The 25,657-nt window shown below is 38.3% G+C and overlaps 1 protein-coding gene across 1 annotated transcript in view; it reads left to right on the top strand.

The window, feature by feature from the left end:
• The first annotated feature begins 307 nt into the window (after window positions 1-307).
• TET1 (tet methylcytosine dioxygenase 1) overlaps window positions 308-25,657 on the top strand; it is a 173,917-nt gene continuing 148,567 nt past the window's right edge. The window contains 2 exon segments of the mRNA XM_051982566.1: window positions 308-671; window positions 11,849-13,582. Of these exon segments, the coding sequence (XP_051838526.1) occupies window positions 11,972-13,582 (1,611 nt within the window). The 5' untranslated portion in view covers window positions 308-671; window positions 11,849-11,971.

Raw genomic sequence — 25,657 nt, 5'->3', positions numbered from 1 at the left:
AATAAGCACCTGTATTTCTATCAGATGATTTCTTACCTGAGAAAGTGGGAGTATACACTCCTTTCATGTTAAACTTCACTGGTTTTCTCCCTTTCTTGCCATCTCTTTAATTGTAGATTAGAACTTTCCCTTACCTTCTAAGATACCTTCTCTGCTTCTGGATGCCCACCAGTGCCACGGGGGAAAGGTAACCACAGGCAAATCTGTCAAGTTTGGCTCCTGGTCTCTCTCCTTCCCCTCCACCCCACCCCCCTATCCGGTCCCCAGTTCCTGCCCCAAGCCCGGGGTGGGGGTGAGACGAGGGAAAGAATCCTCCTCCAATTTGGGCAAATCCACCTCGTGTTTTGTTTCTTGCTTCCTAGCGCTCAGTCCAGCGAGCAGAGAGCTGGCTGGAGCTTCACTCCAGAGGTCTGTCCAGGGGAGACACTGCTCCTGCCAAGGGCTGCCCTTCCGGGGCCAAGCAGCAACCGCAGCCCATCGGGCTCCCCTCCGGAGCCGGGAGCCCCGATCTTTGTCCCCCGCCCCCTCCGTCCCCGCTCAGCTTGCCCGGGATTCTCCATTCCGCTTGAAGTCATGCTCCTCCGCTCGCCTTTCCACCGGGGATAGGACGAGACCTCCACAGCGGGGTCTCCCTCCCCCGCGAGCGCCGGATTGACAATGCGTGGAGCCTGGTACGTATCTGTGCGGGGGCCTTTGCGGGACTCTCGGGAGCTGGAGGTGGCCGATCTGAGCTCTCTGCGGGACAGCCCCTGCGTGTTCGCGGCGGAGACTGGGACGGGTCTTCCCTCTGTACCGAGAGAGTTGGAAAGTTTGTCCCGGAGCCTGGTGCTGAGTGGAGAGCTGGGGGGCCGTTCAGAGCCTGCGGCCGTGTACGTGTAAGTCCCGCTCCCGGAGGGGAGTGGGCTGAGGGGGGCTTTGCAGTAGAGCTTTACCCCGGACCGGGCTCAAGCTCTGACGTGGAGTTTTTCAGGGCAGCGCGGCCGGGACCTAGGTGGGGGTGGGGTGGGAGGTAGGAGACCCGAAAACGGGCGAGTGGTGGAGGTGGGGAATTCCGAACTCTGGGGCTGGGGCTGGGGCTGGGTTGCCTCAAGCTGTTGGGGGACTTTGGGGGAAAGTATGGGAGGAGCAGACGGCGTCCTAGTGTCAAGGCCAGGAGGGTTATTCCCCGAAGGAGCCTTCCACTGCTCTTCTTCTCCTTTGACTGGAAGTCCTAGGGAAACCGTGGGGAAGGTGTGAGGTGTATTCCCAATTCTCTCCCTCCCTCCCTTCCCCCTCTCTTTTCTCCCCCCCTTTCTCTCTCTCTCTCTCTCTCTCTCCCTTCTTCCTCTTCCTCTTTTCCTTTCTCCCTCTCCCCTTCCCCTTTTTCTCTCTCCCTTTTTTCTTTCTCCGTCTCCCTCTCGCTGGTAAACAATGCCTTTTCACCAGCAGAACTCACTCCTTTCTTGGCCTTGGTCCCCACTCTCACCGCGGGAGCTCAGCGCGGGGGGTGGAGGGAGCCTCAGGGAGGACCCTTTCCTTTCTCCCCAACTCCTGCCTCCTTCGCTGGGATGGGAAGAAAGAGGGAGTAGCTACCGACCCGCCAGAGAGCCGAACTCCCCGACCCCCCGACCCCATTCCTTTCAATATTTGCCCTATCCCTTGGTCAGGGGGTGCAGGCTGGCTCCCGTACCTGCAGACTCAAATGCTGCTCTTAGAGGATATTGAGAGTTTGGATGCTAAAGCATTCAGGAGGGCCAAGAGAGTCTTCGAGGAGTTGAGGAGGAGGAGGAGGAGTTGACTGTGATCAGGAGAAGCCCCCCATACCTTCGAAAGGGCCCCCACCTTTCTTTCCCGATCCCCTAGCTTCTCCGCGGAGAAGTGCTTGTTTGTCGCACTAGCCACTCTTGATCCATAGAGGTGGGTATCTTCCAAGCACTGAGCCAGTGCAGGTCCTTGGAAGGATGTGAAGGGAGAGCAGACTGGTTCAGGTCAGGCTTTGGGGGATAGAAAGGAAGCTGATCTTAGCATATAAGAAGTATTGCTAACGTTATGTCAGAATGGTGGCTTTAAAACTCTGCCTGAACCAGGCCCTGAGTCACCCTGTGTAGGATCTGCTCAACTTCTGTCAGATCCCTAAGCTTGGAAGAGGAGATCTGGACAAGTAAATTCCAGGGAAAAGATGTGTGGGACGTGATCTGGTGGCTTGTGAAACTGGGAAAGAGATAAGGGGAGAGTGAAAAGTAATTAATCTTCTCCGGAGTTCTGGACTGACCATGTGGAAGGTGCAAAACTTTGGATCATAGGTGATTGGGCTCCTCTAGATAATTTAAGTTTTCCCTGAATGATGTAAGCAATAAGACTACATAGCTAGGAATCTGACTAATGGGATTTGCCAGGATGGCAGGCACTAGCAATCTCTCCAAGTGAAAGAAGAAACCAAAATAGGCAACATATTGAAGTTTCACAAAAAATTAAAGTCCATGTAAATAAAGCTTAAAGTTAAGTGTCTCTGAGAGAAGTGGTTAAGAAGAATGACTCAGGGAAGTGAAAATCTTTTAAATATTCAAGGTTTTTTTTTTTTTTTTTTCCTTTCCCCTCCCCCAGTTTAACTGTTTCCAACAAATCACTTATTTCCCTGTTTTCTCCATCTGGGGCAGTAATGTGAACTTTAGGAATGAGTAGTTCTTGAATAAATGTTTGGGAGTGCTTGAGGTTTTTCAAGCTAGAAGATCCAGGAATACCAAATACCTCTGTTGCTACTGCAAGCTGCCCTTCCAGTATTCCAGTGTGCTGCTCAGGACGGTGGGGGGGCACATAGCATGCTGAGCCTTGGGGACTTTGAGAAGGCAGCTGTTCTTGCTCTGTTATAGGACTGCGACCAGATAAGCTGCCACATCAGTATTGCTCCTTCTTTTACCATCGATTTTTTTCTTCAGTTCTCCCTCCCCCACACTCATCCCCACTCCCCAAATATAGGCTACATTAGAATGTTTAAGAATTGTTAGAGGCCCCTGATGTTAATTAGAATTGTTTAAGAAGCCTTAGGAAATGAAATTGATAGGGCATCTTAAACAAGTCCCTAGAATTGGGGCAAGGGTAGTTAAAAGTATAGAAGATGATTTTTGACCATAGTTTTCAGGGGGCTGCACTTAAAGCAGATACATAATAATAACAGCTAATAATTTTATAGACCTTTTAAGTATTTCAAAGCATTATGTATATTTTATCTCATTTGATTCTCTCTACAACCCCTGTGAGTGCTTTTATTATCCTCATTTTATATATGAAAGCTGAGGTTGAAAAGGTAAATGACTTATAAGCGCCACACCTTTTGTGTCTGAAATAAAATTAGAACCCAGCTCCTCCTTCAAATTCTGCACTCTATCCCTTACCACACAAATAAGATAATATTTGAGGATTAGTAATTAAGAATGAAGAGCACCTTTTTAAAAAATGAATCAAAACATAATGATAATGTGACTTTGTTATGTTAGATAATTTTATCACTGCCAAGTATATAGGCTATTAAGAAAAAAAATCCAACACTAAATAAGAAAATGTTCAATCCTTTTGTCCTCAAAACTACTTAATGATTTTAGATAAAACTTTTGAATCCAGGCCAAGCTTTATATAAGCAAAGATCCTGGTTTGAATTGTTCTCTCTGGTGACAATTTAACATTTTCCCCCCTCCCCATAAGAACTAACTACAGCACTTGACTTTAGTGTAGGGCACCTTTAGGATCACTCCCAGAATGACCATTATTCTTCACCCTTTTTTTCTTCTCACTTCCTCAACCTTATCTCTTTGTCTCTCCCTTCCCCCAGGCTCTTTTCTGCATTTCTCTTTTCTTTTTACTTTTACTTTTTCTGCTTTTTTAGTACTAATTACTTTTAGATTTTTTTTTTGGTCTTACTTCTGACCTTCCCCACCCCCCACCCACTTCCCTTCTGCTTGTTTGTCTTTGGTGTTTCTTCTGTGCTTTTTTGAGTATCTTCTCCCTCAATTTCCCTACCCCTCCAAGCCTTGTGTTGTTGTTGTTGTTTAAGTCATTCTCGCCCTATTTTAACTCTCCACCACCCCACCCCTTTCTCATTTTCTATGCTTTTATTTCTCCTTTTGGGGCCTTTCTTTGCTCTCTGCAGGGCAGCGGTGGAGTTTTACATATGGAAGGGGCCTCTGATTAAATCTACTAGTATTCTAGTCTGTTTCCCTGAAGAGTCTTTCCATGTGTTCAGGGCTTTGGCACTTCCTGCAGTAAGAAACTATCTAGGAATGGTCATTTTGTGTATTCCCTTTTCTGCTTTAGACCCGGATGGAACTGGAGGAGGGAATGGGGAAAGGTGCTTCTTTACTTGAAGGGCCTTTTCTAGTCGCTTTCTCTGTCAAGTGCTGTAGCTTTTACCACTGAGGGACTGAATGGGGAAACCGTGAAATCTTGGTCAGTTTCCTTTTGCAGCTGGCTCGTGCAAAATGCTATTTGCACTTTTTGGCTGCTGCTGGCAGCAAGCAGGATTGCAGGCTAATTCGAAATTGACCTGCGGGATGGTTGGTTACATCAGTTCAGCCACATCCTGCTCAGGGGATTTGGGGTATCACGGAGGGAGGAGAAGGAGGCTGGGAGGGGGGAAGGGGAAATGGAGGGGGACAGAAAAGGAAGAGATGTTGAACTCTCCTGTGCTGGCTCAGGCCTGGGGAAGTAGCTATTTCAACCCAAATTGAGATAGTCTTAGAAAATCATTCTGTTGTTTTCCTGGCAGGTGGACTATTGCAGTAATTCTAAAGAGTAAAGCAATCTAAAAGCATCTTTATGGTCAACAAAATAAGACAACAGAGAAAAATGTCATATTTTGATCTTATTTGCTGAGAGTTGACTTTGTTTTGACCTCTTTGAAATGTAGCTAAATTCTTTATTTTGAGTATTTGTTCTTTCTGGCTCTGTTGCCATTCACCTTCTATCTGGCTATTTCTAATTTTCCATTTTCTAATCTTCTTTCCCTCTCCCTTAAGGTATTCAAACCCAGATCCTCCAAGGTTCTAGGTCCCTGGATCCAAGGTTCCCCTCTGCAGTGTCCCTATCATAATTAAATGTAAAAATTTTTGTCATTAAAAATTTTATTTTAAAAATAATTAAAACCTATTTCAGAGATTTGTATGCTCGAGGGTAGAATAAAATAACATTACAACCTACATCTGTTTTTCAGCTGTAATTTTAGGATCTCTGCTTGGGACATTCTGTATTCTCTGTTATATGAAGATCTTACTCCTGGGCCTCTCCATTTTCATCATGGATGTCAATATCACTTTATGTTGATTGTCCAACCATACTGCTCTTTAGCATTAGAGAGCATTTAGCTCTTTAACATCTGGACTTGGGAAGACACATTGAGGCAGAATAAAACTGACTTAGATAAACATATTTGGAAATATGGAATTACAGTTATATTCAGAAGATATGGATAGCTTGACATTATGGATAAGAGAGCCAACCTAGAACCCTGGAGGATGTGGGATTCAATTTCATTTCTGATACTTAACTGCCTATTTGGGACTGAGCAAATTCTTTACTTTTTTTGTTATTTTGTTTTCTTTTATTTTTAATAATAGCTTTTTAAAATTAAAACTTTTTATTTTCAAAATAATTTTCAACATTCACCCCTATAAAATCTAATTTTTTTCCCTTCTTTCCTCCCACTCTCTCCCCCAGTCAGCAAATAATCCTCTCTCTCTCTCTCTCTCTCTCTCTCTCTCTCTCTCTCTCTCTCTCTCTATATATATATATATATATTATATATAATAAAAAGCTTTAATACACACACACACACACACACACACACACACATATATATATATTAAAGCTTTTTATTTTCAAAACATATGAGGGGGGCAGAGGGGACAGCTAGCTGGAGTAGTGCTTAGAGCACCAGCCCTGAAATCAGGAGGACTCTAGTTCAAATCTGGCCTCAGACACTTAATACTTCCTGGCTATATGACCTTGGGCAAGTCACTTAACACCAATTGCCTCAGCAAAAAATAAAATAAAATAAAATATGCCTGCATAATTCTTCAATATTAACCCTTGCAAAACCTTATGCTCCAATTTAACCCCCCCTTTTCCCACCCTCTCCCCTAGGTGGCAAGTATTCCAATATATGTTAGACATGGTAGAAATATATGTTAAATTTAATATACACATACATATTTATGTTAAAAATATGCAATTCCTCTTTACATATTTCCACAAATATCATATAGCTTTTTATTTTCAAAATACATGCAAAATTTTTTCAATAGCCAGTCTTGCAAAACCTTGTGTTCCAAATTTTTCTCCCTTCTGTCTCCCCATCTCCCTCCCCTAGACAGCAAGTAATCCAATTATGTTAAACATGTATAATTCTTATATATATTTCCACATTTATCATGCTGTACAAGAAAAATTAGATTAAAAAGGGGGGAAAATGAGAAAGGAAACAAAATGCAAGCAAACAGCAACCAAAAAAAAGTGAAAATACTATGTTATGTTCTACACTCAGTTCCCACAGTCCTCTCTCTGGGTGCAGATAACTTTCTCCATTACAAGACCTGGTGTGAATTACCACCACATCCGTCAGAACTGATCATCACATAATCTTGTTATTGCTGTGTACAATGTTCTCTTGGTTCTGTTCACTTCTCTTAGCATCATTTCATCTGAGTCTCTCCAAGCCTCTCTGAAATCATTCTGCTGATCATTTCTTATAGAACAATAATATTCCATTACATTCATATATCATAATTTATTCAGCCATTCCCCAACTGATGGGCATCCGCTCAGATTCCAGTTCCTTACTACTACAAAATGAGCTGCTACAAATATTTTTGCCCATGTGGGTCCTTTTCCCTTTGGGATACAGACCCAGTAGAAATACTGCTGGATCAAAGGGTATTCAAAGTCTGATGGCCCTTTGGGCATAATTCCAAATTTGAGTAAATTCTTTAGGTCTCCAATGTTCTAGTTGACTAAGATCACAGGTTGTAGAAACAGTTCTTAACTTGGGGTTCATGAATTGAAAGTTTAATTTACTGGAAGTTCCTATGTCATTTAAATCACAGGGTTTTTTTGTTTTTTTCCTATTCCTATAATCAGTCACGGAAAATGGAAATGTGATTTTTAATGATGAATCCACAATATAAAGATAAATTTTATCAAAAGAAGTTGAAAAAAATTATGAAGCCAATTAAAATAATTTCACATTTTGAGGAATGCTTCATCATCCCATTTTAAATGGGCTACTCATTTGTCTAATAGTGGTTTATTTCAAGAAACACATACTGGGACTTGTTCAGGAAGATTCAGTTCTCTGGACAATTTTCTTAATCACATATACAGGGAGAGAAAATATTTCATCAATTGTCCTAAGGGTAGCAAAATTCGAGTTTTTGGGTAGGGTGTATTTTGTTTTTATTTGTTATTATTGTTTTTATTCCTTGACTAGGTGGTACCTGATGAGGTCCTAGATGATTGGATGCAGTTGGCAGAGAAAGACTGAAGTATTGCCCTGAGGCAAATAGAGAAAGGAACTGATGGAGATCAGTTAAACTTTACAATCCAACCTGGCTTGTACAATCAAGAAATCCAGGTTATGTCCACCTCTGTGAAGGTCATGGGCAGTCCAACTATGTCCTGTCAGAATTCCCTATTATGTACTAAAGAAGGGAAACGGACCTGTATGTGCCAAAGTGTTTGTGTCAGCCCTGTTTGTCATGGCTAGAAGCTGGAAAATGAAAGGATGTCCATCAATTGGAGAATGGTTGAGTAAACTGTGGTATGTGAATATTATGGAATATTATTGTTCTGTAAGAAATAACCAGCAGGATGAATACAGAGAGAATTGGCGAGACTTACATGAACTGATGCTAAGTGAAATGAGCAGAACCAGGAGATCATTATATACCTCAACAACAATACTGTATGAGGATGTATTCTGATGGAAGTGGATTTCTTTGACAAAGAGATCTAATTCATTTTCAATTGATCAAGGATGGACAGAAGCAGCTATACCCAAAGAAAGAACACTGGGAAATGAATGTAAACTGCTTGCATTTTTGTTTTTCTTCCCAGGTTATTTTTACCTTCTGAATCCAATTCTTCCTGTGCAACAAGAGAACTGTTCAGTTCTGCACACATGTATTGTATCTAGGATACACTGTGACGTATTTAATTTTTATAGGATTGCTTGCCATCCGAGGGAGGGGTTGAAAGGAAGGAGAGGAAAAGTCGGAACAGAAGTGAGTACAAGGGATAATGTAAAAAAAAATTACCCAGGCATGGGCTCTGTCAATAAAAAGTTATTAAAAAAAAAAAAAAAGAATTCCCTATCATGTCCTGAGGTTAAATTCCCCCTATAAAATCTGTCCATGGTTCATGCCAGTTTTGCTGAACCCCTTGAGTTAGTCCATCACAACATTCTTGGGGTATCTTTCCATTCATCCCTTCCCCATTTCACATGATGTCTCTCCCCTCCTCCCATCATGCTTTATGTTATCTCTCCTCTCATTTCCCCTCTATGCTTTCTTTTCAATCCTCACCACATTTTATGGTGTCTTTCTTCTTCTTCTATAGCTAACTAACTCTTTTAAGGTGCTAAATCCATTTTAGAATTTAGCCTGCCAACTTAGAACGCCCCAACTTCAGGGGAGGATCCATTTCTCCTGGATAAGTTCCACTAGGAAATTTGCCCTTTCCCTCATTAATTATTAAAACCCCTTCTCTTGCTATATGCTCTTCCAATTATATTTCATATTTACTATTCCTAGTCCACTGTATATCTTCATTTTTATCTGTAACCTTTTTCTCCTAAATAAACCTACAAAGAGATGGCCATTATGAATTCTTCGTGTGAAGGAACTCCAATATTTGGTGCTCTCTGGTGCCTACAATCACATCAATTCCTACATCAGTCACATCAGTATCCAATGCAGTTAGGTTTTTCAGGGGTCGTTGCCTTCTTTCACAAGCTCAAAAAAAAAAAAAAAGTGTTGTTACCTTTAAAAAGGTCATATATTCCCATTCTATACTGCTCATACTTTTTCCTTTTCTATGGAAGTTATCTTTTTGGAGATGGGGTTTGAATATTAAGCACTATCTTAATTATAACTCCTAATTTCTAAAGTGCTTTGGTTTTTAAAACCAAAAATGGAGGAGCAAAGAAGCTGTTTATTATAGAAGTTGGTTTTAGAATTAGACTCTAAATGACATCTGCATATTTCAGTTCGTTGAACATAAAGATTTCAATTTAAAAGATAATTGCACTACCCAAATAACATATTCCCTGCAGATATAAACAGCTTTGTACAAAATAAAAGACATATTTTTGAAGATATTGCTGAATATCCTGACCTTGGAAATAGATTTTCCATTGCTCCAGTAGTGCTGGTATAAAAAGTTGTGTTAATGGTCTTTGGAGGATGTGGTATATATCTTTTCTCAGTCAAAGAGTTATTGCTAGCCAAGTCTTTAAAAGAAATTAAATAAAAGGAAATGAGTTAAAGTATAAGTCTTCCACCAAGAATTCATTTGAAATCTTGTTGTATGTTCAGTAAAAATGTATTAAAATATTTTGCTTTTTCTGGTTAATGTTACCAAATATGTAATACTTAGAATTTAAATATTGTCTTCTAGCATTTCTTATTTATCAAGCTTTAGTTATTAAAAGTATTTAGGTAGAACTGAATAGAAGGAAGCCACATTTCTGTTTTAAATGATGTCCTTGAGCTCTAAATTGTTAGTTGTTTTTCCCTTTTCACATTACTTTGCAGTTACTTAATCTTGCAGTTACTTAATTAAACTTAATGTTTTATCCCTGTCACCCTCCTTCCTATAGAATCTAAGTTTCTATTTTTTTTTTTTTAAAGTCCCAGTACCTCCTAATCCTTATCCCCTCCAGGTACTTAATGTTTGTTGAATTAAATTTGTGTAGTATTTGGACTGGTCAGCTTCAAGCAAGGCTGAAGGGAGAAATTTTCAATATCATTCCCTTTATTTTCCACTGTTACCTGATGATACATGAGTAGCTTAAAAAAGTACAAAGAGCCTTATTTTTCTTTTAAATACACATCTGACATGCTCATAATTTGGTTTATGTTATAGAGACATGAGGCAGCCTTAAGTATTGGTCCTACTTTGTAACATTTTTTTTCCTTTCATTGCCATTTATTGAGATTTCTGTGACTATTTAAAAAGAGCTAGGGCAAAATTCTCTGTATTCCTCTAATTCTGAGCTTCTTAACTTGGGGTTCATGAACTTGCTTTCTAAAAAAAACACTTTGATAACTATTTCACTATGATTAATTTCCTTGGATATTATTTTATGCATTTAAGGGTGGAAAATATTCTGGAATGAATCACTCTTCACTGACTTATATATGACTCTTCTGAGAGAATGGGATTATGGGTTTTCTCCCATAGTGCTCTCTGGCCCTAAGATCTTCAAGGGAGGTGTGAATTCAGATATCTCATACTAAACCCTGAAATTTCCCAAACATGTGAACTCCAATGAGTAAAGGTGTGAACACAAGCATTGTATCAATTAGTTCTACTTAGTACCTTGTTTCAGGTTCTGGCACCAACATCTTCTTGTAAGATCAGATCGATAATCTATCAACTCTAATGAGTTAGCAGTTTGTAAAGATTCCAACATTTAAGAATACAACATTATTGTAAAAATGAGGTCAATTGGCTTTGAGCAAAGGCTCTTGACTTTTTTTCTGTTATAAATTCCTTTTTCCCACTATGTAACAATTAAAATTGCTATGGTTGATACTCCACCATTATACTTCTTGTAATCAAAATCCTTTCCATTTAGATTCTTCTTTTTCTTTCATTCTTTTTTTATCCTGAGGCAGTTGGGGTTAAGTGACTTGCCCAGGATCACACAGCTAGGAAGTGTTACATGCCTGAGGCCAAATTTGAACTCAAGTCCTCCTGACTTCAGGATTGGTACTCTATCCACTACACCACCAATCTGCCCCCATTCATTCGTTTTAAAATTTTTGAACTTGACAATTATCAAGAAACATTCCAATATGCTAAGAAGGACTGATTTTTTTAAAAGAGTATTATATATATCTTCACTCTTCTGAATAACTAATTTAGCATCCCCCTTACTGCCTTCTACCCTCAAGAAGAGGCTTGCATGTCATTTATACCTAACCTTTCAAAATATTAATATTAGTGACTCATGCTTATTAGGAGACAAGCAAATTTGAGAAGGAACCCCTGTCAAGTGGTATATTGTACTATTTGGATAGGATCTCTAGGAGACAGAGTTTCTCAGTTTGTAGAACACTTCTCAGAGTCTTTTCAGTTTGATTGAGTCAAGTTGGCTGATTTCGATGTCTTTCACTTGAGTGAAACTCCAATGAAGAAACAGAATAGGGAGCAACTTTTAAAGTGTCCAAGTCCTTAAAGATTGGGATGATAACTAAATTTCTCTCACGATTATGAGAGTTGAAAATTTGGACAAATTGGAAAATTGTGCTTTTCTATATATAGAGAAAAATACTCAAATTCATTCAAATAATTTTGCAAACTTAATTCAATAAGCATTTGGGCTTTTGCTTCTTAGCATTAGTGATGAGAAAAAAATTAATCTTAGTTACTTAGTGACTTACTTAGTGCTTACTTAGTGAGGGAAGCCTTCAACAAGTAACAAAGTTATAAAAAAGTACCTTACAGATGAGCACCTTTAATCTTATTTGTTATATAGTTTTTTCTGTCCCTTAGTTTTAGTTAAGAATTGCTAGCTAACCAAATAAAGATATAGAATTCTATATCAGCAAATGACAAGGGGAGAAAAGAACTCATTCTTCATTTTCTTTTGTTATTTCAGATCCAAACACTGCTATGACAGAGCTCAGCCATGGAACAACCAAATTTTCAGTTGAAGTGAGACTTTTGGAAGGGCCCATGAATTTGTACCCCACCCCTTTCCACTTTCCTCCCCTTATTAGTTATGTCTCAATCCCGCCATGGGAGATCTTCCAAATTAGTCAGAAAGGAAGATCTAAGCAAAAAGAAAACCAGCCAACTAAATAAGGCATCCAAGATTATGACCAAAAAGATGACGTTGGTAAAAACTTTGAGTGCTGGGAAGTTAAAACAGCTGATGCAAGAAAGAAATAATGTTAAGAAAAAGTCAAAAACAAAACCACCTGTGCCAATAAGAAGTCTTCTGACAAGAGCCAGAGCTGCTCGAAGGTGTCTGGATCAAACTGATGTCCTTTTTCAGAATCCAGAATCCTTATCTTGCAATGGCTTCACAATGGCCCTTCGAAGCACATCTCTAATTCACCGCCTGTCCCGACCTGCAGTCGTCCTTACAAGATCTGAGAAGATTCCATCCTCTAAGACTTTGGAAAAGGAAGATAAACGCAAATATGGGGTCCTGGCAGTCTCCAAAGAAAATATAGTGGAAATGGAAAAGGAGACAAATCAGTCACAAAAAAGCCTAATCTCTCCTGAAAAAGAGGATCCCATAGTGGTTACTTCTAATGCATCCCCAAGCAAAAAGAATGGACAAGAAATTACACCATTTAATGAAGTTGCCACATTGGAGAATCCCGTAACACACATTCCTACTCACAGCAGTCTACCAACTCAAATTTCTAAGGCCTCAGAAGACAACAGTAAGTGTGAAGGCCCATTCTTTGAAAAGCTGTTAAATGATTCAACTGGCCCTGTTCAAGCTCTTTCCCAAGATCTAATGCCTATTCCTTTATCTAAAAGTGCTGCCCATGTAGTGACCTCTAAATCAAATCCCAACGTGCATTTGGAAGATTTGGGTTCAAGAGCAGAATTTCTTAAACAGGCTGATTCTTCTTTGAATCCAATAAAAGAGAAAGCTGATCCACGTCAATCCTCCTGTTATAAAGACAAATCTGAACTGGATCTCCAAAATAAAATGGTGCCTAATGGATCTATTTTTCCTACCTCTTTAGCAAATTACCTCTTAGCAGGATCAGACCAACAAGATGCCATTCATGATTCTCTAGACCAACCAGTGACCCAAAGTACAACTTCAAACCTGCTAGAGGCCCCTGGTGCTATAAAAACTTTAACTTTGGACTCAGGTCAAATTGCTAGTTCATTGCCAAACTTTGAGAAAACTCAATCTGCAACAGATATAGTTGATCAAGAAATGCATAAACCATGTGATACGTGCTTGCTTTCAGAGTTACCATCCAACACTCATAATTTCCCAACTGTCCTTGAAACTGAACTAAACAAAGCATCAAATCCTTTATCAGAAGACCCCAAAATGGCATCAAGCGATTCTGGTCAATTGGATGAAAAGAGTCTTCAGATCAATACAACTAATGTGATTTCTGTATCCATGGCATTTTCCAGCACCACTTCGTACTCTTGTCCTTTCTCCTACACTACTTTGCTCCCTACTTTAGAAAAGAAGAAACGAAAGCGTTGTGGAGTTTGTGGACCTTGCCAACAGAAGGTGAACTGTGGTGAATGTATTTACTGTAAAAAAGAAAAATATAGCCACCAAATCTGTAAAATGAGAAAATGTGAGGAACTGAAGAAGAAGCCGATGGTCATAGTGCCTTTTGAGGTAAGAAAGGATTCTGGGGCTGGAGGATTCACCAAAAGGAAATTAATTTTTTTTCCCTTGAGTTATTACTCATTGCATGGGCCATGATTGACTCAGAGTGAATGTAAATAGCAATTATTTTGGTTTTGGTCAGTAACCTTAAGAGTCTTCACCTTCCAGCTTGGTTTTGTGTGTGTGTGTGTGTGTGTGTGTGTGTGTATGATGAGGTTAAAGAGATCATTCTTTGCTTCAATTCTTACCTAGCTTTAATCACTGATGGTAATTACCTCACTCAAACTGAGACCTTTGTTGAAGACCTTAGCTTAAAAAGGCCAAAATCTCTCATTGTGTCAGGGCCATTTCCAATTATTCTGACCTATATCTGGCCACTGGACTCAATTCCAGTGGAGAAAGTGAGGCTGGTGACTTTGCACAGCCCAAGTTCACTAAAATCCAATTCACTTTCATGCCATGGTACCATCTCCCTGATGTCATGATCCTCTTCCAGGCCGAAGAACAAACAACAACCCCCTTGAGTTGCTTTGAGAAGAAGCCCTTGTGAACCAAACAGCAACATTTTGTATACAGAAATCCACTTCCATATGAAGTCATAGGAAATGAGAATTTTGTTTTCCTCCAAAAATGTCAGTACAGTAAACATTTATTAAGCACCTCTAATGTGTCAAACACGTTAGATGCTGGGGGTCCAAAGACAAGATGAGGAACAGTTGCATGGTGCAGCTAGGTGATGCAGTAGATAAAGCACAAGCCCTAGTGTCTCAAGGACCAGAGTTCAAATATGGCTTCAAACACTTACTAGCTGTGCCACTTAATTTTGATTGCTTCTAAAAAAAAAAAAAAAAGAAAGAAAGAAAGAAATAGTCTTCACTCACAAGAAGTTTATGCTATTTTTGGAATGGAGTAACATAAATAAATAAATAGCAACGGGATAGCCACTAATACCAAACAGAATCAGCAATGACCTCTTGTACGAGGTAGCATTTGAGCTGAGTCTTGAAGAAAGGTAGGGGTTAGCATTCCTTAGAAAGTGTAAAGTCGTGAAGGTAGAAGATGGAATATTGTGCGTAGGATAAAGAAAGTAGGTCAGTCTGATAATATAATGGAGTGTATGAGGGAGAATGAATTTGAGAAGAAAGTGAGAAAGTTGTATGAAATGTTATTTTTAAAACTTTATTTTTAGCGAGTTCTACTTGTTGAATGATGTTTTATTTAAAAAACTGATGACAGGGGGCAACTAGGTGGCACAGTGGATAGAGCAGCAGCCCTGAAGTCAGGAGGACCTAAGTTCAAATCTGGTCTCATACATTTAATGTTTCCTAGCTATGTGATCCTGGGCAAGTCACTTAACCCCAATTGCCTCAGTAAAACAAAACAAAACAAAAAACAAACTGATGACAAATTTATAAGTAGTATAACAAAGTGATGATTGATTTTAATTTTTACTGATAATGATACAGAGAAGAATACTGTAGGGAATATTTCCCTTAAACTAAAACACAGTTTGGGGAGAGGAGAGAGAAGGTTGTACCATGCTAGAAGAGTGCATATTTATGTCTGTTACTTTTCTTAGAACTTTGCACTGGTAGTATCATGTGTAATTATCATCTTATCTTAAATCCCAGCAGGTTAATTGGTTAGATAATTTAATGCTTTTTAACATGTTTGGTTGTAGCTTTTTGGAACTCAAAAATCTTATCCAAAATATGGTGGACTTCTCTTTTCTGTATTTGAAAAAGTATAATGATGAAGGGCAACTAGGTGGTACAGTGGATGGAGTAGATGGAGAAAACACCAAATAGGATCACAAAGAGTTGAACATAAGTGAAAAGACTTGACAACAACAAATAATGATGAGGATCTTCAACTCAACTTCCCTATTAGATAGCTTATTTGAAGTAGTTTTCTATTCTTTTTTTTTTTTTTTTTTGTCAAGGCAATAGGAGTTGAATGACTTGTCCAGAGTCACACAGCCAGTAAGTGTTCCATTCAACTGCTCCTCAATTCCATTTTTATTTATGTAGAGAAGTGGTATCAAGCTCAAATAGAAATGGAGACTATTAAACAATAGTCTTTTTCTTTTTCCTACAGGCTGTGTAATGACTTAGAAAACCATATATTAACGTTTTTGTGTTCTATTGTATTTAAATTTTTTGTTTCCCCCCAAATTTTTTATCTGGTTGGGCTGGGCTAGGGAATATTTCTGGCAACATAACTGAAGACACAGTGTGTGTTAACACGTCCCTGGTGTAGTGTTCAGGTATATGAATTAAGAGTCCTAAGAAATAGTATGTGAATTGAAATTTTTAAATTAGTAATATTTTTTCCTTGATTTATATTATAATTTCAAATATGATCCTATAAGCATTTATTAAGCATCTGTAAGATATTCTTCCTAGACACTGGTGGGACAATGAGAATTTAAAAGCAAAGTGAAAAAACAATCCCTACTCCTCCCAGAGAACGAACTTTCTTTTGGATTTGTAGCTTGTCAACACATACACATACATATATGTGTGTATATACATACATGCATGCATGCACACACATGTAATTTGTTGTTTCCATCATATATGACTCGTCAAGACTAATTTGAGGTTTTTCTTGACAAGGATAATAGAATAACTTACTATTTCCTTCTCTAGCTCATTGTACACATGAAGAACTGAAGCAAACAGTGTTAAGTGACTTGCCCAGGATCACATAGCTAGTAACTGTCTGAGCTCAGATTTGAATTCATGAAGATGAGACTTCCTGAATTCAGGTCCTCTCCATCCACTGTGCTATAAAGCGGCATATATATGATTTTTTAAATCTAAGTTTTATTGATACTTTTAATTTTCATTGAAGTCATTTATGCCATAGCTCCCCTCAGTACTGAACTGTATTCTCTCTAACAAAAAACAGTCAAGACAAAACAACCAATAGGGTATCTGACAGTTTATGTCATTCTGTTCCCAGAATTCCTTATCTCTTCCTAAAGGAAAGAAGTCTGTTTCATTATCTGTTCTGGTGAAGGACTTGTCATTATAATTACTCACATTTGTACTTCCTTTTAGTGATCTTTTTCATTTGTGTTAGTATAATCATTGTGTATATTGTTTGCCTGATTCTGCTAGCTTTACTCTATCAGTTCATAGAAGTCTTTTTCATTCAACATGATTTTAAAACACTAACCACTAGGGGGCTCACTAAAAGAATGCCTACATCTTTGCAGGGAACTAGTACTCCTAAGTGGAGGAGTTGAGAAGGGAGTGAATTCCAGGAATGTAGGAGTAAAGTGCAAAGGCATAGAGGTGGGGGAAGCTTTTTGTCTCCGTTTGTGTCTGATTTGCAAATGGCAATGGCTTCTAATAACTGGAATTTTTCCCCCTGATTCCATAAAGTCCCTTCCTTCAGCACCCGAGGTTATTTGTCAGATAATTAGGGATCTATAAACAAATATAATACGTACAGGCTTTGGTGCAAAGAAGTATTTTGTAATGATAACAATCACCCTCTAACTTTTCTGCTCTCTAATGTTCAGATCTTGGCAAGAGGATTTTTACTAATATCTATGACATACACAATTTTATATAACTGTGCTGGTCACTAGTGAATTATAACTTGGGATGCCTGGGTATGGTGACTGTGTTTTGTGCCACTGATGAGGGCAGGAAGTAAGTAGCTCTGCTCTAGTCATAGACTTTAAGAATTTAGAGCTTGAAAGGTCCCTAATGAGCTAGCCCATCCCCTTCAGATTATAGTTCATGCAGCTGGGGTCTAGAAAGATACAATGACTTGTTCATGATCAAATATAGTAACAGTGCTTGTATTTGAGTTCTCTGATTCCAAATTCATTGCTGCTTCGACTGGACCACACTGCCGCTCTGTAGCTCTTCACCATTCCCCAAAAGTGGTCTCCCTTTTTTAGAACAGAGCCTATTTTGAAAAGCGTCCCTTATCTTATCCCTGGCAATGCTAGTTCATCACCACAGGTGAGATAACTTTCTTTTTAGACAAAACCTTTCTATCTGAACTACAGACTCCATTCTCTGGTTGCCTGCTCTCCCTATGATATGGTACACTTGCTGCAAGCGTACTTTATGAGTTGTGTAAAAAAATAGAAAGTAAGAAGTGGCCACTGGCCTCGTGGGATATTTAAACTACTTCCTATTTTGAGAATTTTGGCAAAAATAGTTTCTTATATTTACTCGATTTGCATCGGAGCCTTGATTCTGTTCAACAAACTGATTAGATGTTACTCTCTGTCCTTCACGCTTGAAGAGGACCATGGCATCAGGGCCGTGACATGCAAGTGATTTGGATTGGAGTGAAGGAGGCTGGGCAAATTCACTAGCTTCACTTTCTTCTCCAGAGTCATCTGGTTTCAGTAGCAAGATGTAGATTAGGAGGACTGGAGATGGCCCTGGATGCAGTAAGACATCTTGGTCTTTTTAAGCTAGGGTCTTTAACAGGTCTCACTTTGACAGAAGTAGCACCCAATTAATGATTAATGTTAGGTAAGAAATGAGGCAGAGAGCGACTACTTTGTGAAAGATACTCTTGGGTATGCTGGGGGATTGTTTAAGAATTTGCCTCTTTGCTCACTGAATATGCTCTCTAGTGTATGGAGGGGGTGAAGAGGGGAATAGCTGTGCCCAAATAGACAGAATATAAAGATAATTATAATTTAACTTAAATTATTCTAAGTGTATAGAAATTAACCAAATTGTGAGATATGGGGAAAGGGAGGGGGAGAATGAAAATATATCACTTGTTGCTATGACTAGTAATCAGAAAAACCTTCGTGGAGAAAGTAGGTGGAATTGGAAGTGGGATGTTGAAAAAATGAGCCAGAATTCAAAAGGCTGAGATGAAGGATGGAACATTGGTGTCAACTTCAGGGAATAGCAAGTACCCAGTTTGGCAGAATTCTTTAACACATAAAGAGGGGAGTATATAATAAGACCTTGCATTCTGGGCTAAGTTGTCTTCATTCGGTAGAAAGTGGGGAGTTACTGAAGCCTCTTGAGCATCAGAGTATTGGGATCAGATGCATGTATTCAGATTATTCCAATAGCAGTGTGTAGGAGGTATATATGCCTACATACAACACACACACACATATATAGCTACATATTTCATATATAAATATTTATGTGTGTATATCTATATGTAGATACTGGAAAACTGGATATAGAGATATTAATTATAAAGATTAGAGGTCTGTCTCATTGTTCTGACCCTCGGGGAAAGGAAAAAGGTTATCAGATCTATAGCATAAGGCTAATTCTGGAAGCAACTTGTTCATCGTTTGCCTTCCCATGGAGTTATGACTGCCCAAGGAATAACTTTGGTTTTTCTTCCTCTCCCTGGCACACATAACTATTGGCACTCAAAGAGTGCTCTCCCCAAGGAAACTCAAACCCGACAGTGCCTGTTAAGCCAGTGACACTCACAAATGGAATGGGAACTTAAAAATCTCTCTAATATGATAGGTCATGTCAGTGTGCCGAGCCCAAGACCACTCACTGTTCAGCTGCCCTCTGCTTTATTCTCTGCCTCAGTAGAATTATGGTGGGGTGGGGGTTTGTGAGGGATGTCTAATTTTATATCACCACCAGTCTTGTGCTACTAGAACCAATCTGTGTGAAATATTGTCTGGGCTATCATTTTTGCCCTCAGGTAGAATTTATCACAGTGTGCTTTGTTCTTCTTGGGCTTGCTTGTCCCTCTGCCTTGGAAGCTGCTGCCAAAAGCTGTTATGGTCCTGGCTGAAGATGATGAAAAGCTCAAATGAGGGTAGTAAGAATGGAAAGAAAGGAGACAGATGCAGAGGACAGGCAAGGTAGAACTGATAGGATTTGCTAATGAACTGTGCATGAGAAATGAATAAGAGAGATGTGTAGAAGATGGCTTTTTGTGAGCCTTGATTATTAGGGAAATGGTTGTGCAATAAGAACATTAGATGGACAGATATCAATCAAGAAAGATGATTTTTGGATATAATGAGTTTGAAGTGTTAGCATGCCAGCAGGTAAAGTTATCTAATAGTTTATATGCTTTTTATACTTAATTTCATAAATCTCTTCCTATTAATGGAATGAACAATCCACCATCATAGTTGCAATTTCTCAGGCAATATTAATTTGATGAATAAATGAATAATTTCTGGGGTTGGTCTAGAAAGTCACTTGAAATTCTTTTAATGTTAATACTGACAAATTCATGAATTATTATGTCTATATATATAACATAGCAAGATATTTATAGTATTTTATTTATAGTAATTACAAACACAAACCCCCCCCCCCACATATATATAATATATAGTAATATAGAAAAAGTCCAACATTTTGACTAATGCTGATAACAAACAGGTTACTGGAATCATTTGATCATAAGTCTAGAGATGGAAGGGGCTTCAGAGATCATTTAGAACTTTGATAGCAAATTATCCCTAAAGGTCTCATCTTAAAAAAAAAAAACAAAAAAACAAAAAAACAAATTCACATTTTCATTAATGTTGTATTTTTATTTTTTATGTTAAATATTTCCCAATTGCATTTGAATTGAGTTCGGGCTGCATTCAGGAGTTTGTGGGGGGCAGCCTCAAGTTGGGCTTCACTGATCTAGAATGTAGCTTTTTAAACTGTGTCATGACTCCATATAGGGACTCATAACTGAATGTGAGGATCATGAAATTATGATTTATTATCAGTAAATGTTTGATTTGTATAGCTATTTTGTATACCTATATACTCACAGTCATATAAAACTTTCTTGTGGGGAAAAAAGGGGTCACAAATGGAAAAAGTTAAGAAGCCCTGCTCTCAAGCATCCCTTGTTTTACAGTGGAGAGAATTTGGGGCCAGAGAACCTAAATAATCTGGCAGCATCAGAATTTGGAAACAGATTTTCTGACTCTAAATGAACTTCTTATTTCTCACCTGGCCACATTACTTTGACACTTTTCCAGTTTCTCTACCATGCCTCAGGAAGCTAATTATTGGGAAAGGCTCATTCCCCTGCCCAATCCCATCAGCTTTGATACTTCACCTCACCATCATTGTCTGTGGAAGGTGATCAATGATGTCAAAGCCTCCATTTTAGGAAGGGACTCAGCCCAGAATATGTCATTTCTCCCCCGACACCACTTAGGAATTTCTGACTTCTTCATCATGGTCTTGCATCAGGTATCTACCTCACACCTCCCCTCTCCCCCTTTCCAGCTTCCTTTTGTGTGCTGTCTCCTGTTGTGCTGTCCATACATTATTGTTCTATTTTCATATTTGTATACCCCTGCTTAGTACAGTGCCGAGGGTCATATAGTAGGTGTTTAATAAATATTTATTGACTGACTAAATAAACTGTCCTTTGATAATTGACCTTTAAATGGCACTATTAGTTCTCTCTTAAGAACTTTAGAATTGATTATGACATGGGATTCACTGGCATAGGACTGCCCAGCGTGGTATGCCCTCATCAGAGAAGGTGCTATACTCTGAGAACAAAACAGAATTGAATTAGCTCAGAGGAAACCTGACATGTACAAAGTTAGGGAAGCTCCGCAAATGTTCATAGGGTTTATTTGTGGCAGAGTTTTCCAAGCTGGTATTGATCTGATCAGCCACAGTCAGGGACATTATAACTTGATTCTAACATAATGATGTCATTTTGGTCCTCTTTAAGAATGAAGGGCAATATCTGGGGGAGAGAGTGGGGGAAAGGAGGAAAAAAGTTGGAACAGAAGGTTTTGCAAGGGTCAGTGCTGAAAAATTACCCATGCATATATCTTGTAAATAAAAAGCTATAATAATAATAAAAAAAAAATACACAGGAAAAAAAAAGGAATGAAAGGCAACAATCAATCATTAGATTTGTAAAATGCATTTATATAAACTTATCTCAATTAGTCCTCTCTGCTCCTGCTATCCTCACTTTGGAGATAAGGAAACTGAAGTGACTTACCCAGAATCATACAGATGGCAAATGAGTTTTGAGTTTTGAACCTAGGCCATCTCAATTTCAAGGGCAGAGCTCTGCTATCTTTCCAATGATCCCTGGGAATAGGCTGAATTAACCACATATACATTTTTTAATGCTTGAAAGATATAAATGAAAATAAAAGTTCTTCATGGACAAAGCTAATAGCTGCTTCTTTCATATGTGACTGGTCTGATTCCCCCAGAGGCCCCACGGGGTGCTGCTTGCTTCTTGCTTTTCTCTCTTGGGCACTGCTTGCATCAGACGATGTTTTCAAACAGCCGGATCTCATTGTGGCAGGCTGATTGCCATGTGGAGCACATTTTTTGCTACCAATTTCCACAATTGGGGGCAGATGTTATATGTCCTTAAATTTGCCTTTAGGGAATCTTTTCACATCATTTATCAGTATGTCAGTAGCATGTTTTGCACAACAAAACTGGCTGAAGAAAATATTTTCAGGGGTTCTGACACCCTACATTCATGAACTATGGTTAGCCCATTGATATTTTTGATGTTGTGATGGATTCTATCCCACTAATGTATACAACCAAACTTCTCATTGAATTTAAGGGCTGGAAGGATCTTTGAAATCAAATGTTTCAAAGTCAATGAAAGCTAATTATAATATAGATTTCTTTATTTTTTAAATAATAGTTTTCTTATTTTCAAAATTTATGCAAAGATAGTTTTTTAACATTCATCCTTGCAAAACCTCATGTTTCAAATTTTTCTCTCTCCCCTTCCCCTACCTCCTCCCCTAATCCAATATATGTTAAACATGAACAATTCTTCTATACCTATTTCCACAATTATTGTACTGCACAAGAAAAATCAAATCAAAAAGGGGAAAAAGCGAGAAAGGAAAAAAAAAAAAGCAAGCAAACAACAACAAAAAAAGTGAAAATACTATGTTGTGATCCACATTCAATCCCTATTGTCCCTTTCTGGATGCAGATGGCTCTCTCCATCACAAATCTATTGGAAGTGGCTTGACTCATCTCATTTTGAAAAGAGACAAGTCCATCAGAATTAATCATCGCATAATTTTGTTGTTGCTGTGTACAAAGTTCTCTTGGTTCTACTCACTTTACTTGGCATGAGTTCATGTTAAATCTCTTCAGTCCTTTATGAAATCATCCTGCTGATCATTTCTTATAGAATAGTAATATTCCACTACTTTCCTATACTACAACTTATTTGGCCATTCCCAACCGATGAGCATCCACTCAGTTTCCATTTTCTTGCCACAAATATTTTTGTACATGTAGATCTTTTTCTCTTTTTTATGATCTCTTTGGGATACAGTCTAGTAGAGACATTGCTGGATCAAAGGGTATGCACAGTTTGATAGCCCTTTGGGCTAAGTTCCAAATTGCTCTCTTAATTTCTTTATTTTTAATTTTAAAAATTATTTTAAACTTCACAAATATCAACAACAAACATTTTCATGCATAAAGGACAAACTGCAAATCTATATTATATACAGTTTGATTTTTTCTTTGAAATCTAAAATACATTCAAAACATTAATTTCAAAATTAGTTTGTCCAAAGCTGTCTTTCCCTCTTCTCCTCTAAGCATTAAAAAAAAAAATATTTTTATGACCTTATTTTCTCTCCCCCTTTCAAGTACTTTCTAGTTCTCATTCCCCCAATTATAAAAAGCACCTCTTTTTTAATAAATAAGTAGAGTAAAGCAAAACAAATAAACATTTTAACATGTCTGAAAATCTAGGTCTCTTACATCTTAAGGTGGAAAGTATGCTTCATCATCCAACCCCTTCTGGAGTTGTGGTTGGTCATTGCATTGATCAGAGTATCAGACTTTCAGATTTGTTTTTATTTTTCCTAAAAAACATGTTTTAAGTTTTGTTATTTTTGTTATCCATATCATTAATTTTTTAAAACACACATTTCTTTTTTTTAAAGAGCTTTTTATTTCAAAACATGCACGGATCATTTTTCAACACTGACCCTTGCATAGATGTGTGTTTCAGATTTTCCCATTATTCCTCTCATAAAACACACATTTCTTTATGAATCATGTTGGCAGAGAAAAAGAAAAAAAAGTGAACATAGTATGTGATTTAGTTTCCATACTTCTCTCTCTGGATACAGATGGCATTTCCTATTCAAAGTTTATTAGGGGTCCATGACCTAGGCATAAAGAACGAGATTATAAATAAATTAGAGGAACATAGGATAGTTTATCTCTCAGACTTGTGGAGGAGAAAGAAATTTGTGACCAAAGATGAACTAGAGACCATTACCAATCACAAAATAGAAAATTTTGATTATATCAAATTAAAAAGCCTTTGTACAAACAGAACAAATGCAAACAAGATTAGTAGGGAAGCAACAAACTGGGAAAACATCTTTACAATGAAAGGTTCTGATAAAGGCCTCATTTCCAAAATATATAGAGAACTGACTCAAATTTATAAAAAATCAAGCCATTCTCCAATTGATAAATGGTCAAAGGATATGAACAGACAATTTTCAGATGAAGAAATTGAAACTATTACCACTCACATGAAAGAGTGTTCCAAATCACTATTGATCAGAGAAATGCAAATTAAGACAACTCTGAGATATCACTACACACCTGTCAGATTGGCTAAGATGACAGGAAAAAATAATGATGAATGTTGGAGGGGATGCGGGAAAACGGGGACACTGATGCATTGTTGGTGGAATTGTGAACGAATCCAGCCATTCTGGAGAGCAATCTGGAATTATGCCCAAAAAGTTATCAAACTGTGCATACCCTTTGATCCAGCAGTGTTTCTATTGGGCTTATACCCCAAAGAGATACTAAAAAAGGGAAAGGGACCGGTATGTGGCAAAATGTTTGTAGCAGCCCTGTTTGTAGTGGCTAGAAACTGGAAAATGAATGGATGCCCATCAATTGGAGAATGGCTGGGTAAATTGTGGTATATGAATGTTATGGAATATTATTGCTCTGTAAGGAATGACCAGCAGGATGAATACAGAGAGGCTTGGAGAGACCTACATGGACTGATGCTAAGTGAGATGAGCAGAACCAGGAGATCATTATACACTTCGACAACGATATTGTATGAGGATGTATTCTGATGGAAGTGGATTTCCCTGACAAAGAGACTTAACTGAGTTTCATTGGATAAATGATGGACAGAAACAGCTACACCCAAAGAAGGAATACTGGGAAATGAATGTGAACTATTTGATTTTTGATTTTCTTCCCGAGTTATTTTTACCTTCTGAATTCAACTCTCCCTGTGCAGCGGGAGAACTGTTCGGTTCTGCAAATATGTATTGTATCTAGGATATACTGCTACATATTTAACATATATAGGACTGCTTGCCATCTTGGGGGGTGGGGGGGAGAAGGGAGGGAGGGGAAAAAACGAAACATAAGTGATTGCAAGGGATAATGCTGTGTAAAAATTATCCTGGCATGGATTCTGTCAATACAAAGTTATTATTAAATAAAAAATTTAAAAAAAAAAAAAAACAAAGTTTATTAGGATTGCCTTGGATCATTGAATGCCAAGAAGAACCAAATCTTTCGTAGTTGATCATCGCACAATCTTGCTGTTGCTGTGTACGATGTATTCCTGATTCTGCTTCTTTTGCTCAGCATCAGTTTGTGTAATTTTTTCTGGCCTAAAAATCAGCTTATTTATCAATTTCATAGAACAATGGTATTCTGTTACCTTCATTTACCACAACTTGTTCAGCCATTCCCCAAATGATGAGCATCCACTCCGTTTTCATGCCATCACAAAAAGAGCTGCTTACAAATATTTTTGCACATAAGTACTTTTCCCTCCTTTATGATTTCCTTGGGATATAGATCCAATAATGGCACTTCTGGGTCAAAGGATATGAACAGTTTTATAGCCCTTTGGGCATAAAACTGGTTTTTCTTTACAAAGTTGTAATTCAGGTTCTTCTCACTTCTTCCCCCTTCTGAACTTTCCAATTGTTAAGAGTAATTCTCTCTGTCCCTATCTATATTGCCTAGGTTCCCTGGACTCCTTCAAGTCCCAGTTCAAATCCTACCTTCCACACAGAGCTTTTCCAAATCTCTTTAATGCTAATTCTTTTAAAATTGTATATAGCTT

This window comes from Antechinus flavipes, chromosome 2 (genome assembly GCF_016432865.1).
Source record: "Antechinus flavipes isolate AdamAnt ecotype Samford, QLD, Australia chromosome 2, AdamAnt_v2, whole genome shotgun sequence".
NCBI classification, from domain to species: Eukaryota; Metazoa; Chordata; class Mammalia; order Dasyuromorphia; family Dasyuridae; genus Antechinus; species Antechinus flavipes.
Note: the sequence above shows the minus strand (reverse complement) of the source record. Positions and strands in the feature narration are given on the sequence as shown.